At 42.6% G+C, this 16,384-nt stretch overlaps 2 protein-coding genes across 2 annotated transcripts; both read left to right on the forward strand.

Moving 5' to 3' along the window:
* Nucleotides 1-260: 260 nt before the first annotated feature.
* Nucleotides 261-6,382, forward strand: si:ch73-105b23.6 (fibrillin-1). Its single transcript, XM_037271463.1, has 5 exons — nucleotides 261-537; nucleotides 1,499-1,554; nucleotides 1,643-3,724; nucleotides 3,962-4,084; nucleotides 4,221-6,382. Exons 1-5 carry the CDS (start codon nucleotides 533-535, stop codon nucleotides 6,380-6,382), a joined length of 4,428 nt encoding a protein of 1,475 aa, XP_037127358.1. The 5' UTR covers nucleotides 261-532.
* LOC119134385 (mucin-like protein) lies at nucleotides 6,292-14,430 on the forward strand. Its single transcript, XM_037271030.1, has 20 exons — nucleotides 6,292-6,420; nucleotides 6,923-7,093; nucleotides 7,160-7,339; nucleotides 7,856-8,447; nucleotides 8,778-8,927; nucleotides 9,235-9,452; nucleotides 9,544-9,619; nucleotides 9,702-9,992; nucleotides 10,070-10,306; nucleotides 10,537-10,689; nucleotides 11,041-11,219; nucleotides 11,381-11,573; nucleotides 11,646-11,765; nucleotides 11,838-11,957; nucleotides 12,138-12,158; nucleotides 12,244-12,305; nucleotides 12,381-12,573; nucleotides 12,841-12,969; nucleotides 13,091-13,226; nucleotides 14,116-14,430. Exons 1-20 carry the CDS (start codon nucleotides 6,394-6,396, stop codon nucleotides 14,255-14,257), a joined length of 3,390 nt encoding a protein of 1,129 aa, XP_037126925.1. The 5' UTR covers nucleotides 6,292-6,393; the 3' UTR covers nucleotides 14,258-14,430.
* Nucleotides 14,431-16,384: the final 1,954 nt, after the last annotated feature.

Genomic DNA, 16,384 nt, shown 5'->3' on the forward strand with positions numbered 1-16,384 from the left:
AATGAATGGATAAATCATAGTGAATGTAATGCGCGCATTCAAAAAATAAAATTTCCCCAGCTAGTTGAGCATACTGGTTAGGTCACTCATCAGAAATTTTATAAAAATGTTTATGATACTGTATATATATTTTTAAGGAGACATAGTATACAGTATAATGCATTACATTGTGGTTCAGCTTTCATGGCTTCACTATTTTTTACAGTATTAATACAATCTTTTTGTTTGCTGCTCTCTCAAATCGTGTTGATGTCTGGCATGCCTGAATGCAGTGAAAAAAACAAACAGGCCCAAGGGAGAACTGTTGTACGTATTGCACGAAAGCATACACACAACCACGGGAAAATGGGTGTTCCTCTTCCCAGAGGTTTAAGATGTCAGGGCAGTGCACATTATTGTCCTGATTCCCTGGGGTGGATGAATCCAAGGAGGAGGAGAAAGCGGAAGGAGCCACTTGAAGAGGAAAGTGAAGTTTTTGAAGAGTCTAGGTTGAGTGTGAGCCAAGCGAGGGGAATTCACAAGAAGAAGGGGAATGGGGTGAGTGGAAATCAATTTTCATTTCACTGTTTTTGTTGTTTTGTTTTTGAGATATCGGGACAGGTGGAATCCTTGCAACCATTGCTTTTCAGTCACCCAAATAAAATTTCTGACTGTATTTTAGTTCGGAATGATGCAAATGGGTTGTGATTTAGCACTTACAGATGAAAAAAATAATAATTCTGCCATACGATGTATATCAGGTTGCAAAATGAAGCCGCATTTACGATACCTTATTTGCTGAGTGAAAGATGAGCAAGGTACAGTTAGAGCTTAATAACAATAAATGAGCGAGTAAAACTTAGGGTCACTGTAATTTTCTTTGCTAAATTGATACAAAGAATGAAGTAAGAAAACAAAAATCCATTCTTTAATGTATTAAATGCAGCCATCTCTCAAAAGATCCTTAAAAAATATTGGGAACCTTTGTCGGCTACAGTACGTAACTTTGAAAAAGTTTTCCTTATAAATTATATTTATTTTTGTTTGGTGCTAATTTTAAAAAGGGCATAGTATTTAATCCATCTGTAAAGTTTTATGCATTTATGTAATGGGAGTATTGTCCAAGCACGGTGTTACCCTTCACCACAGACAATAGCCTGACGTGCCCTGAAGGGAACCATGACGTCTAGATGGTAACTCAATCAGAGCTATTATTCATATCATTCTGGTAATTGACTGTTTGGCACAGATGGTCTTTCATAATAAGCAGTGGATTTATTTTCTAAAATTATCACGTAGTTGTAAAGATGTAAATGATAGTTTGTCAGAACACAACCTGAAACTAAGAACATATTAACACCAATCGTCCCTATCTAGGTCAATTAAACTCTCAGTCCGTTGCATAAATTGCAATTGCGACTAAATTCCCTGACCTGTAAGAAAACAGCACGAGGAATGTCCACTTTATTTTGAAATGATTTCAGATATTTGTTTTCGAATCTTTTCTCTGCCTTGACAGGTTCCCAGACTTGTGGCTGATCATTGTCTTTGCGATGATAAAATCCTCCTCTGCAGGTGAACAAACTCACCGTCACCTCATTCATACTAAAAATGATTTGGGTTCTTTATTGTTTTTCTCTCTCTGTGTCTTTTGTCTAATCAGTTGCTGACCTGAGAGATTGTGAGGCAGCAGGCAGCAAGTGCCATTCACAAGCGGAATGTCTAAAAGTCCAAAACAATTTCACCTGTGTGTGCGGCATGGGCTACCAGGGCGATGGTCTTCAGTGCAGTGACATTGACGAATGCCTCAGCGGCCTGCACAGTTGTCATTCCAAGGCCCGCTGCAACAACACCATCGGCAGCTACACATGCTTTTGTCTCAGCGGATTCATCGGCGACGGGAGCGACTGCTTGGATATTGACGAGTGTCAGAAAGAAAACGGAGGCTGCCACGCCGACGCCCTCTGCAGCAACGTGGAGGGCGGACGAAAATGCCGATGTAAAGTCGGTTTCGAGGGAAACGGCCTCGAGTGCGCCGATAAAAACGAATGCGCCAACCCAAATATTTGCCATTGGAATGCAACCTGCACCAACAAAGCCGGATCTTATGTGTGCACGTGTAATCCCGGCTATAAGGGCAACGGGAACTACCTGTGTCTCGATATCGACGAATGTTCAGAGACTCCGCAGGTGTGCTCGTCCTTGTTTGGTCACAAAGGCTGCAAAAATCTACCCGGTAGCTATCGCTGCACTTGCGGCAACGGCTTTGAAAGTAACGGCCGGAGCTGTGTGGACATCGATGAATGCCAAAGCAACATCTGTAGTCTATTCGCAGACTGCGTTAACACGATCGGGTCGTACAAATGTAACTGCGACCCGGGTTTTGCCGGCAATGGCCTGACGTGCGTCGATATCAACGAATGCAATGAGAACAACGACTGCGATCCCAATTCCGTATGTATTAACAGACTTGGGAGTTATGAGTGCTCCTGTTTGGAGGGGTTTAAAGGAGATGGCAGATTGTGTGAGGATATCAACGAGTGCGCAACACCAAACATCTGCCCTTCGACCACGACCTGCGTCGACACGGATGGGTCGTATTTCTGCGACTGCGGCAGAGGTTTCATCTTTAATAACTCCGAGTGCCGTGACCTGGATGAATGCGCGGCAGGTTTTTGCAGCCCCTACTCTATCTGCACTAATGTCGCCGGTTCCTTCACGTGCCAGTGCGCGGCAGGTTACAGAGGAGATGGTTTCACATGCGTGGACGTGGATGAATGTTCCATTTCGACTCAGTGCCACTCCGACGCTCTTTGCACTAACCTGCCCGGTCTTTATAACTGCACCTGTCGAGTGGGTTACTCTGGAGACGGTGTGATCAGGTGCAGTGACGTCAACGAGTGTCTGGTGGATAATGGAGGTTGTAGGAATAAGGCGACATGTGTGAACAACCTCGGCTCTTTCACCTGCCTGTGCCAGACTGGATTTGTTTTGGTTAACAAGACTCTTTGCCAGGATGTAAATGAATGTGAGACACAGGGAAATCCATGTGGTGTCAATGAAGAATGCAAGAACATTGATGGTTCGTATGAATGCCCCTGCCAGATTGGATATTACCGCCCCGCCGCCAGCATGGACTGTGTCGATATTGACGAGTGTAGGGAGAATCCTTGCCATGTTAACGCCACGTGCCTCAACACCATGGGCTCCCACACTTGCACCTGTAACCGAGGCTTCGCAGTCAATGGCGCTCAATGCGACGACATTGACGAATGCTCTGCGTTGGATACGTGCCATCCACGGGCACTATGCACCAACTTTATTGGGGACTTCTTCTGCTCGTGCCAGCAAGGGTTCAAAGGTGATGGCTTCTCCTGCGAAGATGTGGACGAGTGTATACTCTTGGATAACATTTGTCCAGATTTCTCAAAGTGCATCAACTCCCCCGGGGCATATGTTTGCTCATGTATGAATGGTACGGTGGCCCTGAATGACACTTGTGTGCCACCCACTCCACTTTGCGACCCAGGGTGCCACATTAATGGACTGTGCCACAACTCACCTGCTGGACACCAATGCGTGTGCGACCTGGGATACATTGGCGATGGACTGGCTTGCTTTGATATAGACGAGTGCCAAAGGGACAACATTTGTCCTGAAAATGACACAGATTGTTTTAACGTCCCTGGTTCATATTCCTGCGATTGCAAGCAAGGCTACATTCTCAGTGGACCTCAATGCACCGGTAAGGAAAAATATTTTAGTTGTTCTTTCCGTCTCATTTTATTTATATTTTTATTTATTTATTTATTTATTATTAATTTATTAAGCGATCGGCTTGATAGAGTTGGCTAGAATAACAGCAAAGCTTCTGGCTATGATCATCAATAACGAACATTTGTGTCGTCTTATTCCCCATGAGTTTTCTAACCATTTCTTTTTTTTTTTTCCATCCTCCTTCTACCTAACCCTTTTCTGTCAGACGTCAATGAGTGTGAAACAGGACAACACGAGTGCAGTGACTTTTCACAGTGTGTCAACACAGTGGGAAGTCATGCCTGCTTCTGTCTCAGTGGCTTCACGGGCGATGGAAAGAACTGCTCCGGTAAGTGTCAACTCCCCGTCCGTACACATTCAGTGCACAATATGGCTCTTTTGATCCATAGTAACACTCTTAAGAGATTTCTCCATCTCCATTTGGGCTGCTTCCTTGACAATGTCCCATTTTGGATGAATTATAGACTTTGATGAATGCCAAGTCCAAAATGGAGGATGCCATAACGTTGCCAGCTGCATAAACACACCCGGCTCGTTCACCTGCGACTGCCCTGTCGGCACGGAGGGTGACGGCTATCGGTGCCGAGATGTAAACGAATGCGAGCTGAATTCCACCCTACCGCACAACTGCAGTGGCCGGGCTTTGTGCCTCAACACATACGGAGCCTACGACTGCCAGTGCAGGGATGGATACCTGGGCGACGGCTTTGATTGTGAAGACATAGATGAATGTCAAGAGAACACCACTTGTAGCACAAATATGTCATGCAGCAACACCATTGGTTCCTATTCCTGTTTGTGTATTTTTGGTCTGGTGTACGACAAGGGCACGTGTGTGAATGAAGACACCTGCCTGAACGCAAGCTTCGTCTGCCATCCCCTCGCTGAGTGCCACCAATATCAGGGCTCCTTCTACTGTCATTGCAAAGACGGTTATCAAGGCGACGGCCGGGAATGCTCCGATGTGGATGAATGCGACCGATTCCAAGTTCCAGTATGCCCTGCTTTCTCATCCTGTTTCAATACCAATGGCTCCTACATCTGTGAATGTTGGGAAGGTTTTCTCGACAATGGGACACACTGTCGTGATATCGACGAATGTGCAACGGGAAACTTCACCTGCCCGGATAACAGCACTTGCAGCAATGTCAACGGCGGCTACAAATGTCATTGCGATTCGGGCTTCTTGAGCAACGGATCCAGATGTTTGGATATAGATGAATGCTCTCTGGGCTTAATTCGCTGTCCTAATTCCTCCAGCTGCCTGAATTCAGTGGGATCTTTCTTCTGTGAGTGTTGGCAAGGTTACCAAAGCAACAATAGTGACTGTGAGGATATTAATGAGTGCCAGAACAAATCCACCTGCCCGGAATATAGCACATGTATCAACACTAATGGCAGCTTCCAATGTATATGCCATGCTGGATTTTCCTACGTCAACGACATATGCGTGGACGTCAATGAGTGCAATGAAACGAATATTGAGGACATTTGCAACCATGGGCTATGCATTAATGCAATTGGATCTTATTACTGTGAATGCATTAGTGGATTTTTCAGTAATGGAACAAGATGTGTGGATGAAAATGAATGTTTAGACTCTCATAACGCAACGGTGTGTCCACCTCAGTCGACATGTGTCAACACCCCCGGTTCTTATCGTTGTCCTTGCAACGAGGGCTTTGTTCTCAACGGCACCAAGTGTCGGGATATAGATGAATGTCAAGGCCCAATTGTGAGCCTCTGCCCCGAGCACTCGTTTTGTAATAACACAGGGGGATCCTTCATCTGCGAGTGTTATCCTGGCTACTCTCCATCTCTGTTGGGTTGCGAAGATATCGACGAATGCAAATACAACACCTCCTGTCGCCTCGATCAGGTCTGCACCAATATTCCCGGATGGTACGACTGCGCTTGTCCTTTGGGATACCACGAGGAAGGGAACGCGTGCGTCGATACCGACGAATGCGACGATTTACCTTGCCATCCCTTGGCACGGTGCTGGAACAGGCCCGGTTCTTTTTCGTGCCATTGCCCTCTGGGCTTTGCAGGAAATGGCTCATGGTGCGAAGATGTGAACGAGTGTGTCGCATTGAGCGATCCGTGCCAACCTGTTGCTCGCTGCCACAACACTCCAGGATCATTTCTATGTTCATGCAGACATGGCTTTGTGAGTATTGGAGACCGATGTGTCGACCTTGATGAATGCCAACAGGCCAATGGGCAGTGTCACTCTGCTGCCACCTGCTCCAATCATGTCGGAGGTTTTCAATGTACCTGCAGTCCGGGCTGGAATGCAACCCGAGACAGAGGTCGTGGAAAAGGAGGATGTGTGGACTTTAATGAATGTGTGTCACCCGTGACATGTCCTGGGCAAACTTCTTGTACAAATCTGCCAGGGTCTTACACATGTTCCTGTCCAGAAGAAAATTTCCTCTGCAACATGATTCAGAATGGTTGGCAATATATTTATGATTATTCATTTAGTTTTTGTTTTTGCACTGATCAACACTTTGAACTTCACCAACAGAGAGCAACCTGTACCCGTTTGGAGCCGAAGTTGGTGATGGAAGAATACACACGGAAACACAAGATGTCAATTCTCCATACATCAAACCGCCAATAGGTTTTCCATTCATGGGGAAATTATATGACAGAATTTATGTAAGTTTTCTGGGAGAGTATATGATGTGGAGTTGCAAGAAAAATTTGTGTGTGTGAAGCCTTTGGAATGACCTGGATGATTACAAACTGGAGGTATGTTCTGACCCACATTTAACATGAGTTTGACTAGGACTGGTTTATTCTGGTTAATAAGGAACACACAGGTATGCTTCTGCATTCAATTGAGTCATTATGCAGGTTATAGGTAGCAATGATGATTTAAAAAAAAAATACTTTATTGATGTGTATTCTTTTTATGACTTTTTATGTAGTTGTATTAGTTTGACAAAACCATTTAATATCGGCACTTAAAGTTCAGGTCACATTGTGCAAACAATTGAAGCACAAATCAAGGTCATTCCAAATGGTTCACATATTTTTTCTTGATACTGGAAAAGATTTCCCTTTACTCTTATACCTGGATTTAAAAATACCAAGGTTAAAATTCTAAATGAATTCTATTTTTTTTTTAATTGAAGTCTGTGGCTCTTTTCTTTTCTAGTTCTCTGATAATGGCCTTGTCCAGTTTCAGTCTGCTGCTGAGAATGAGCAGCATTTGTTTCCAGCTCCATTGGCCGCCCCCAGCTTTCCCACTGATATGAATGTGTCACTTTTGGCCGTGTTCTGGGATGACGTTGACCTCACACAAGGCCATGGCCGTTTGTTCTACAAGGTTAGATGTCATCCAGAGATGAATTTGAAAGAGAATATTTTTATCTTGTATCTTTTTTTTTTCCAGGAATATCACGAGTCCGATATGGCAGATGTGTACTCCCACATAGTGTTCAATCGTACTGCCATTGATGTTTCAAAATTTGAGGGGCAGAAAGGGAATCCTGCTTTCACCCCTTCGTGGATACTCAAAATCACTTGGGACCATGTAATGGCTGTGTCTTACCAGAAGATCAATCAGTCAGAGGTAACATGATTGATTAATTGTATGACAAAATATTCCTAACCATGACGATAACTTTTTAGATATTCTTGAAATGAGACAAATAACTGATACACATACTAAAACACAAACTAATATCAGAAGCCTTGGAGTTAGTTGGCTGTTCACGTTTAACGTGTCTGCTCTACTGGAATTGATAGATTGAATTGAAGCGCCTCCTTGAGGCAGGCTCCACAAAAGCACGGCAGCTTAGTTTCTGTTGCAAACAATAATCGTCATCTGCCTAAAAAACACATTTTTATTTGCCTTAAATATCTCCTCATAATGCTGACCACCTATGGGAAAATCAGCTACATCTTAATTTAAACAAATGGTCCCTGAAATAAAATTATTAACATATACAATCAATATCTGGATCTGTTTTCTAAAAAAAAAAAAAAAAAAGACATTATTTTTAGGAAATTTGGGAATCTGATGATATGCACTCTATAAATACATACGTATATGCTGATGAACTTCTGCCATGTTTGTTTATTCCAGAAAAACACTTTTCAGTGTATTCTGGCAACGGATGGGGTACGATCCTTTGCCCTGCTGCAATACGGGGAGATGAGATGGGGTCCGGGCCAAAGAGAACATCACGATGCTCTTATCGGCTACATGACTGGGAAAAGCGTCCACAAGGAGCCCACTACTCCCCCAGAAAACATTTTCGGCCCAGGGGGAAGATACAGACCGCAACAAGTCAAAGGGCCCTTGGGGAAGTTAGGCCAGATTGTGTATGATTTAAGTGGACCTAATGAGTCTGAGGCAACGCCAGGACTTGCGTGCCAGGCATGGGCAATGAAGCAGCCTGATCCTGCTGACTGGACTCATGGCTTACCTTCATGTCACTGTACCCGTACCCAGGCTCTGGAAGATTTGTCCTTTCTGCAAGATACCGCTGAGCAAGGATCACAATTGAAGATTTTGAGGGGTCAGAGATGGGGTGCTGATGGGGGCCACTTCTTCCGCTCCATTTTGGCCAACAAATACGGAGCCGGAAAAAGATGCGTGTATGATCCGCAGGGGCCTCTGCTGGCGGGTTACAACGAGCGCTACTTCTCAAGACAAAGTACCCAGAAACATATTGGTAATATATATAATGACCACATTCAGTTTTTCTTTTTAGATTTGGGAGAAATTGACCATGAAATATTTTTATGTAAGCATACATATTATCTACTGTGCATTGGCCTCATTTCAAGGATTTCAAGGTATGTTTTCAATGTAAGAAAAGTAGAAGACGGTGCTGAAGTCTTTAATATAATATATATCGTTTATATAATATATAATTGTGATGAAGGACTTGCTGTATGACATCAGATTCATTCCTTCATTTTTCCATATACCTTTTGAGCAGGTCATATTCAACAGCTGACTTTTTATTTGTTCTATTACTCTAATTTTGGTTTTCCTCCAGATGAAGACCTTCTGCCTTTCCAGTGGTGTTGCATTGGATCTCCTCTTTGCCACCTTTACCTCAAAAAGCGGCCAATCGACCGCTGCCAAGGCTACAATTGGGGCAGTCTGGATGGCTCCAAGCTAGGCAACACGGCAACCAATGGTGTCGGTAAGGGACTCTCTTCCTTGAAAAATACACACAAAAGAAAACTGTCAATGCCTCTCAAAGTAGCTGCAGACATTTTTATTTCGATGAAAAATATTAATGCATAACCAGTGGAGTGGCTTGGAAATCATGTTCCCCCACAGCCCTGCACTCAGCAAGCATCGAGAACCTTGGAAATAAAAAATAATGCAGCACTGAAATTCATTTGGAATATCTTCGTATTGAATTTGCACCTTTCTAACACTTATAAAACTCTTATCTAATTCCATGTCAAATCTTTTGTATTCATCCCCCCCCACCCCCCACCCAGCATTAGTATATGGCAGCCTCCATTTCATCACCTTTGACGGCACAAAGTACTCCTTCAAGGGATTAGGAGTGTTTGTGATAGTTCGGCTATCTTCCAACACTGGATCGAATATCTTCACCCTGCAAGGACAGACTGAGAGACTGCGCACACACCAAAAAGGGAGCATTAACTTCCCAGTGGTGGTACGCATGGCCGCGTTCCACCAGGGCATTGGCAAGGTCAGTGTGCAAGTTGTGCTGATGGAAAAATGACACCAAAATAAAGGAGACAAAAGTGTGGACTTGATCTATATTGGCTTGATTCTTGCAGATTGAATGGAGGTGCGCAGAGAAAGGAGAAGGACTGCGGTTGTTGATAGATGACGCCGACATTTTTGTCACTGTTGGTAACAGCTACACACCATTTACACATCGTTGTGGTGTATGAAATTGAAAGTGATGAGCTTTCTTCGTGTGATAAATTATCAGGTGTGGTGCACGTGGGGGAAAGAGACTTTGCCGTGCGCTGTATTTCATTGGATCGCTGTGCAGCTTTGTACGCTGGTGGTCTGCATGTGCTGGTGTGGCGTGTGGAAGGCCACAACCAGTTGGCGGCCATCGTGCAAGTTCCTCAGACCTTTTACAACCGAACAGTGGGTCTCATGGGCCTCTGGAGTACTAACCGTTCAGATGACTTCCTCATGTCCGATGGCCGGCCGCTGTCCTCAGTAGATCGTAATCCGCCCTCAGAAGAGAAGCTGCATCTTTTTGGCTTATCCTGTGAGTGATTTGCAACAACAAAAAAATATATATATATTTGTGTCTATTTTGTAATGCCGTATAAACTGCGTGTGTAGGGGCAGTCCCACAACCAGAGCGCCTGCTGTTCTCTTCTTCTCCTCTGGATCCATTTGAACCAATCTCTCTCAATGAATTACTGAGAGGCTTCAGTCCTGACGTGGTGGAGGATATGAGGAGAACCTGCCAAGGCAGCGTGCAATGTGTCCAAGACAGTCTTGCATCCGGCACATCTGACCTGGGACTTCAAACCCTGAATGCAGAGAAACAATACGAAAATTTAGCCCTAATATATGGTAAGATGTCTCAAGGAACAGTGTGCACAATTGGTTTATTTGTATATTTTATATATTATATTTATTATTTAGTATTGCAAAGAGTGGTCTCGCTGAAGCACCGTAGCATTCTCTTGGTTTACCACTAGATGGCATTGAAAAATACATACACACTAATATTAAGTTTTGAGAATATTATTTCTCCTGTACTTTTGACTATATTGATGGATTGTGTCTGTCTGTTCTGTTAGGCAATACACCGCCCATAGTGACAGAACCGACACTGATCCACGCTCAGGTCAACACTACTGTCAACATACGAATTATCGCCCAGGATCCAAATGGAGATCCTATTATTTATTCAATACTCTTTCCGAGACCCCCACAGGCCTCCATTGGCAGTGGTGAGACACACAAATACACAACTACACACACATTGGCATATTTCTTACCCTTGATGAAGGATGACCTATATGCCTTGCTCATTTAGGCATAGTTTGGTACTGTCTAATTTTTCTGTTCTGTACTATGTACCGTATTTTCCGCACTATAAGGCGCACTTAAAAACCTCAAATTTTCTCAAAAGCCAACAGTGCGCCTTATAATCCGGTACAACCAATAAGAATGATTGGATTATTATTTTATTATTATTTTCAATTTTATTTTTTTATTTTATATTATTGATGAATTAATTAATTCCAATATTGAATTGGGATTCAATCGGACAACATGCTTTCTTTCTCTCTCCACTCCAGGTGATGGTTACTTAATGTGGACGCCTCTCAGCATCATGCCCGTCAAGCTAACTATTAAGGTCACAGATAAGCTGTCCAGCTCCCTGTTTACGCCAATTCTGCGACTCTGCAACTGCTTTAATGGAGGCACTTGTGTGTCTGACAACATTATTGAAAACCATCTACATGGAAAGTTCCAGGTAAGGTTTGGAGAGATGTCAATGTCTTGACTCCTCACGTATATTTGCCTCCAAAACAGTCAGACACATCTTCTATAATAAAATACAATAAATATAAATATATTTTTTTAAATTTTGATTATAAAAAAATCCTAATATGCACTTTATCACTCACGTCGTAGGTGTCAGGATGCCTATGCCCAAAAGGATTCAGTGGCAAGTTTTGTAGGGAGATTGCAAACCCATGTAAAGGTAAACCATGTTTCCGAGGAGTACAGTGTCAATCGGATTTAAAGAGCGGGACCTTCGACTGCGGACAGTGCCCGAATAATACCGTGTCCAACGGGAAGCAGGGATACAAGTGCTTCGAGCATGGTTAGTCACAAATAAACGGCTACGCTAAAGTTCTCACAAGTATTTTAATTCCTCATTCTTGTGTTTTCCTAGACATGTGCATGCCTCCTTTCACCTTCCCCTGCCACAAAGATGCAACTTGTTCCAGCACGAAACAAAACTACACCTGCGCATGTAAACCCGGCTTTGTCGGAGATGGATTCAATTGTACAGGTATGGAATACTTTGGAGAGAAATAATCCCGCCTTCACTAAATCTAATCCACTCACTGTGTATGTACTAAAGACATAGATGAGTGTGCTGAGATGTCAACGTGTCCCAATGCCAAATTTGAGTGTAGGAACAAACCGGGATCTGTCGACTGCTTCTGCAGATACCAGAACGATAAGGACCCTGATGGATGTGGTATGTGGATATATTCATACAGTATGTCATCCTACGTAACACCATATTACCATGAATTTTTCCGAGATATTAAATCCTTTTAAGTCCATTTTAACACACACACCGATATACTGCCACATTTTGTGGGCCCTATTTGTGACAACAATAACACCAATACATGAATTATCTTTAACTCCACAGGCGATTCTGCCAATCCTCCAGGTAATTATTTATATCGATTAATTGTAATACCAACATTTCCGTATTGGGTCAGAAGGTCATTACACGGGTGTGGATGTGTCTACAGGGGGTAATGTGTTCAATGTGTCTGTGGATTGGAGGAGGAACAGAGCTGATGGACTTAGGCAGGTGAGTGGCTCTGGCTAAAATATGATCACTGGATGCTAACTAACATGCAACTATCTTACTTTGTTTTTTTTTCAGCTGGAAAACATTCTGTCCCTAGGCTTCCAGAATAAATTCTATAATGCCAGTAAGAAGAATCTAGCACAGAATTCCAGTCCACATCCAGTTGAGTATCGTATCAACGTGTCCAGTGACACACCTCACTGGTACATCAGAGATTACCTGGCCAGAGTCAGCAGCCACTATGACATCAGAAGCATAGATGTTGATGGTAAACACACACCACTTTTTGCCATATTTAAAATGTCCCATTTTTGTTTTATAAATTTGAAGACAAGCTCAAGCCAGCAAAATAATCTTCCGCAAAATATCGCCATTCACTTTGTAAACATTGCAGACATACTATATTATTTTTCTGTAAGATCAACTGGACCGTAATATATCGAGTGCTGACTAAATATCTCTAAATTAAATTTGTATTGTGATGCTAGAGAAGAAAATGTATTGTTGAGGCTTTCCAACATGTTCCTCCCCACAGATCTGGATGAATGTCAGGCCAAGGAGGCGGCGTGTGTGCCCCCTGCCCTCTGTATCAACACTTATGGGGGCTACCGGTGTGTGTGCAATGGCACAACTGACGTGGATAAAACACAATCCTGTGTATTAAGTGAGTATCGGGGCACTTTTTAAACGAGAACGACTCTGAAATGAATGAGATTCCATTTCATTTGAGACCAAATGCTGCGTTGTTGTCTCTTTGTTGAAGACTATTTGTATTTTAAATCTAGCAGATAGAGAAAACATCAACACAGACAACCTGGATCTTATATTGGGCCTGGTACTTGGCATCGGCATCCCCATGCTGCTTCTTCTGGCTGCACTGGCCTGTTTCTGCTGTTGCCGCAAAAAGACGGTGACTGGAGAGTAAGTCAACTCTTGACTATACCTGCAAATGACATTGGAGGGCTCTACAAGTTGTCTGCTGTGTAATGATTGGTGACCCCTGACCTAAATAAATAGAGTATTGGTTCAAGTAAACATTTAAGCATGTAATAATAACAGATCAGATGTTGCAATTTCACATATAGTGTATATGAATAATTCTGTACGTTGGATTTAAATCCATGCTGAAATACTTTTTATTGGCAGATTTGAGTATAATGCGTCATAGTACAACCTTGGCCCTCACATGTCTGTACAGATGTATGGAATCTGGGCCTGGTGTTAGAGGCACATAATCCCCACCATGACTGGCCTGCTTTATCTGTAGACTAGACCCTATGGATATAATGTAGGAGGATGGCACTAGTATTGTGGGATTACAATGCTGGATTAGAGTGAGTCATGATATGTAGTGCTTTTGCATGAAATCATCTTTACATGTTTGCACTATGAGGACAACTGCCAACCCCCCATCTCATCTGCAAATAAAAACAACAATAAATCAGCTTTAGCTTAGAATGTCATTTTATTTTTATTCTTTAATTATCTAGGGTGGATTGTGCTTTAATATTGATGAGTTACTGAATAGGCCTTCTATTCAAACATTGCCATAAAGTGCTTGAGGTTATTGCCTGCCATATGTAAATTGTATTTCACATTGAACACGGAAAGACATCCAAATTACACCGAGATGTCCCTCTTGGCCATAATTGAGGTCTAATAACGCTAGTTATCAGTATTAGTAGTTTTTAGAAGGTAATGACTCACATTGTACAAGTTGGAGATGTCAGCCTGTTGCCCATAAATGACAAGATTATTGTACTCTGAGAAAGTTATAGCTGCTATATGATTTTTTTTCTTTTCCTTTCAGTCTGCCTCACTTGTTAGCAGACAACGTACAGGAAGCAAACAATCCTCTGTCCTTCAACTACTCGGACCCGACTCTGCACTACATGACCCACTGCAGTCCCCGGATCATTGACAACATCACACCACGGCAACACATCAGATAGCACATGCTGAATTTACACAGCATGTTTTTGTTACACTTTTGAGACCTACCAAAAATACATTGCACATAGACATGCAAAACATACCAGAAGCACTTTTCAAGCAGTTGTTTTATACTGGAGAAGAATGACTTATTTATATTGTGAACAACAAATAAATCTGAGCGACTTTTAAAGGCTGTATTTGTCCTTTTATTTTTTTCAAAAGATTCATGGCCAGTTTGACATGTTTTTGTGTTTGCTCCTGCAAACAATAGTTTACAAAAAATATATACAATATATTATATAAATATACAAAACAAATAGCAGCAGAGAAAGACAATCTCGGTGATGGCCTCATTAGCATCTGCCAAATTCCTGGCATCAAACTCTTTATACAGAAAATATTTTATCTATTGCATCACAGTTCTCCATGCAAAAAAATCAAAGAAAATCACAAACACTTTTATTTAGAAGCTAAACTTTAAATGTTATCCATTGTTGTATGTTCAAAGCAATTTAAGCTCTAGTCACCAGATGTCACTGCGGAGTCTTCCAAGCGAGACATGGGGTTTGTTTATGAGCGCTGTCTAAGGAGAAATGCAGCACACCCACAGACACGCAGGCGACATGACACCTGCTCTGCAGACTTCATCTCGTAGTAGAATGATCTCATCCTAAAGAGATGTGGGGGTGACAAGCCTGCGCGTGTCCCACTCCTGCAGCAAAAGACCTTACCTGTACTTGAGCAAGGCCCAAGGACGCAATGCTCCTTGACACACTTCTCACTTCCTTATTAGTGGTTACACACTAAAGTACACAACTACCCCATTTGGCCTCAGGATCATTTTTTTATTTACATTTCTGAGGGTGAGATGTGAGCATAGACCATGTTAAGTATTCAGCAAAGGGAGAATTTCAGATCCACGTGATAGACAAGGACACCAGGAAAAATAGCCAGTGAGGGTGAAATCATCATTGCAAGAGAGATTTTGAAGTGGCACACTTCTCCAAGGCCCAAGTAGCAATTTCATGAACAGCAGCTCTTTACTGAGACTGCAGCAGAGAATGTAAGAATCTGCCACTGGCATTCGATGTTACATTCATGATGTTTCAGAGAGTTGTTTTTAATGGCCGTAGCTTGGCCAACATGTGATTTGCTAGCTAACTGTTTACATCCTAAAACAGCATATTCCCTTTGAAAAGTTCTGTGCTGTAGCCACTTAAGAGGGCCTCGTTGTTTGAAACGAGATTTTTGAGTGGGGCGTGGTTGGAGAAAATTCTGTGCCCACAGCGTTTGAGAGCAGAGAGACAGGCTTGATTTTCTTTTCCAAAAATTCTCAATGGTCTTTTATAGAATTTGTTTATTCTTCTTAAATCCTTTGAATTTGTCAGGATTGTTCAGAGAACTCTTCTGGGACTTTCTACTGATCCCCTCAAATACGTGTAATAAGGATAGAAAAGTGAGGACACACTTGTTGCTATTAGATCCATTTCATCACAACACGATTGAAACAGGCAGGCACCACCAAATCCTCTTATCCGATTTGAGGTCATTAATCATTCCTGCCTGGTGATGTAATTTTGGAAAACAAGTCCTTCCTCAGTAGCAGGTAGGCCAACGTGCTTGATGGGATTGGTTGATATGCAGCAAGACTTTCAACACCTCATACTGTTATTGCAGCACTGTAAAAAGCCCCCATGCTTGCTCCAAATGCTTTGCTCTGGGCTCATTTACGTTGTCCACTAACTGAACCGTACTTTTAGCCAGTTAGTGTGGCGAGACGGTTCGGATCCATCTGAATTGCCCATGCATCATAAAAAATTCATCCACAAACGATCACACCCATTCTATCTTGTTTTACCCTCAGTACACACGCATTGAAACATTCACAAAAAAGCAGTCAGATTGCATATCTGTTCAAACATAAAGAGAGCTGAGAAAAAACAAACATCGCTCAAACATTTGATGTAATGATCTTTTCATTGACTGTGATGTGTAAACACTTGAAATTTTCTCTCATGAAAGGCGATCCACTCTATTGACATTGAACCAGCAGGTGCATTACACAGCCTCATTCATTCGTAATGGCGTCTCTCTGTTACACAGGTCAACATTGCCCCATATTTGTCATTCGCCTCTCATGACGC

This window comes from Syngnathus acus, chromosome 15 (genome assembly GCF_901709675.1).
Source record: "Syngnathus acus chromosome 15, fSynAcu1.2, whole genome shotgun sequence".
Classification (NCBI taxonomy): domain Eukaryota; kingdom Metazoa; phylum Chordata; class Actinopteri; order Syngnathiformes; family Syngnathidae; genus Syngnathus; species Syngnathus acus.

Bases quoted from the DNA above. Each gene is read 5' to 3' on its own strand.
- LOC119134385 (XM_037271030.1), top strand. From the start codon at position 6,394: ATGGGGAAATTATATGACAGAATTTAT. The intron at 11,574-11,645 runs GTTAGTCACAAA...GTGTTTTCCTAG, and splicing joins ATACAAGTGCTTCGAGCATG to ACATGTGCATGCCTCCTTTC. The intron at 12,970-13,090 runs GTGAGTATCGGG...TTTTAAATCTAG, and splicing joins AACACAATCCTGTGTATTAA to CAGATAGAGAAAACATCAAC.
- si:ch73-105b23.6 (XM_037271463.1), top strand. The intron at 3,725-3,961 runs GTAAGGAAAAAT...CTTTTCTGTCAG, and splicing joins CAGTGGACCTCAATGCACCG to ACGTCAATGAGTGTGAAACA. The intron at 4,085-4,220 runs GTAAGTGTCAAC...GATGAATTATAG, and splicing joins CGATGGAAAGAACTGCTCCG to ACTTTGATGAATGCCAAGTC.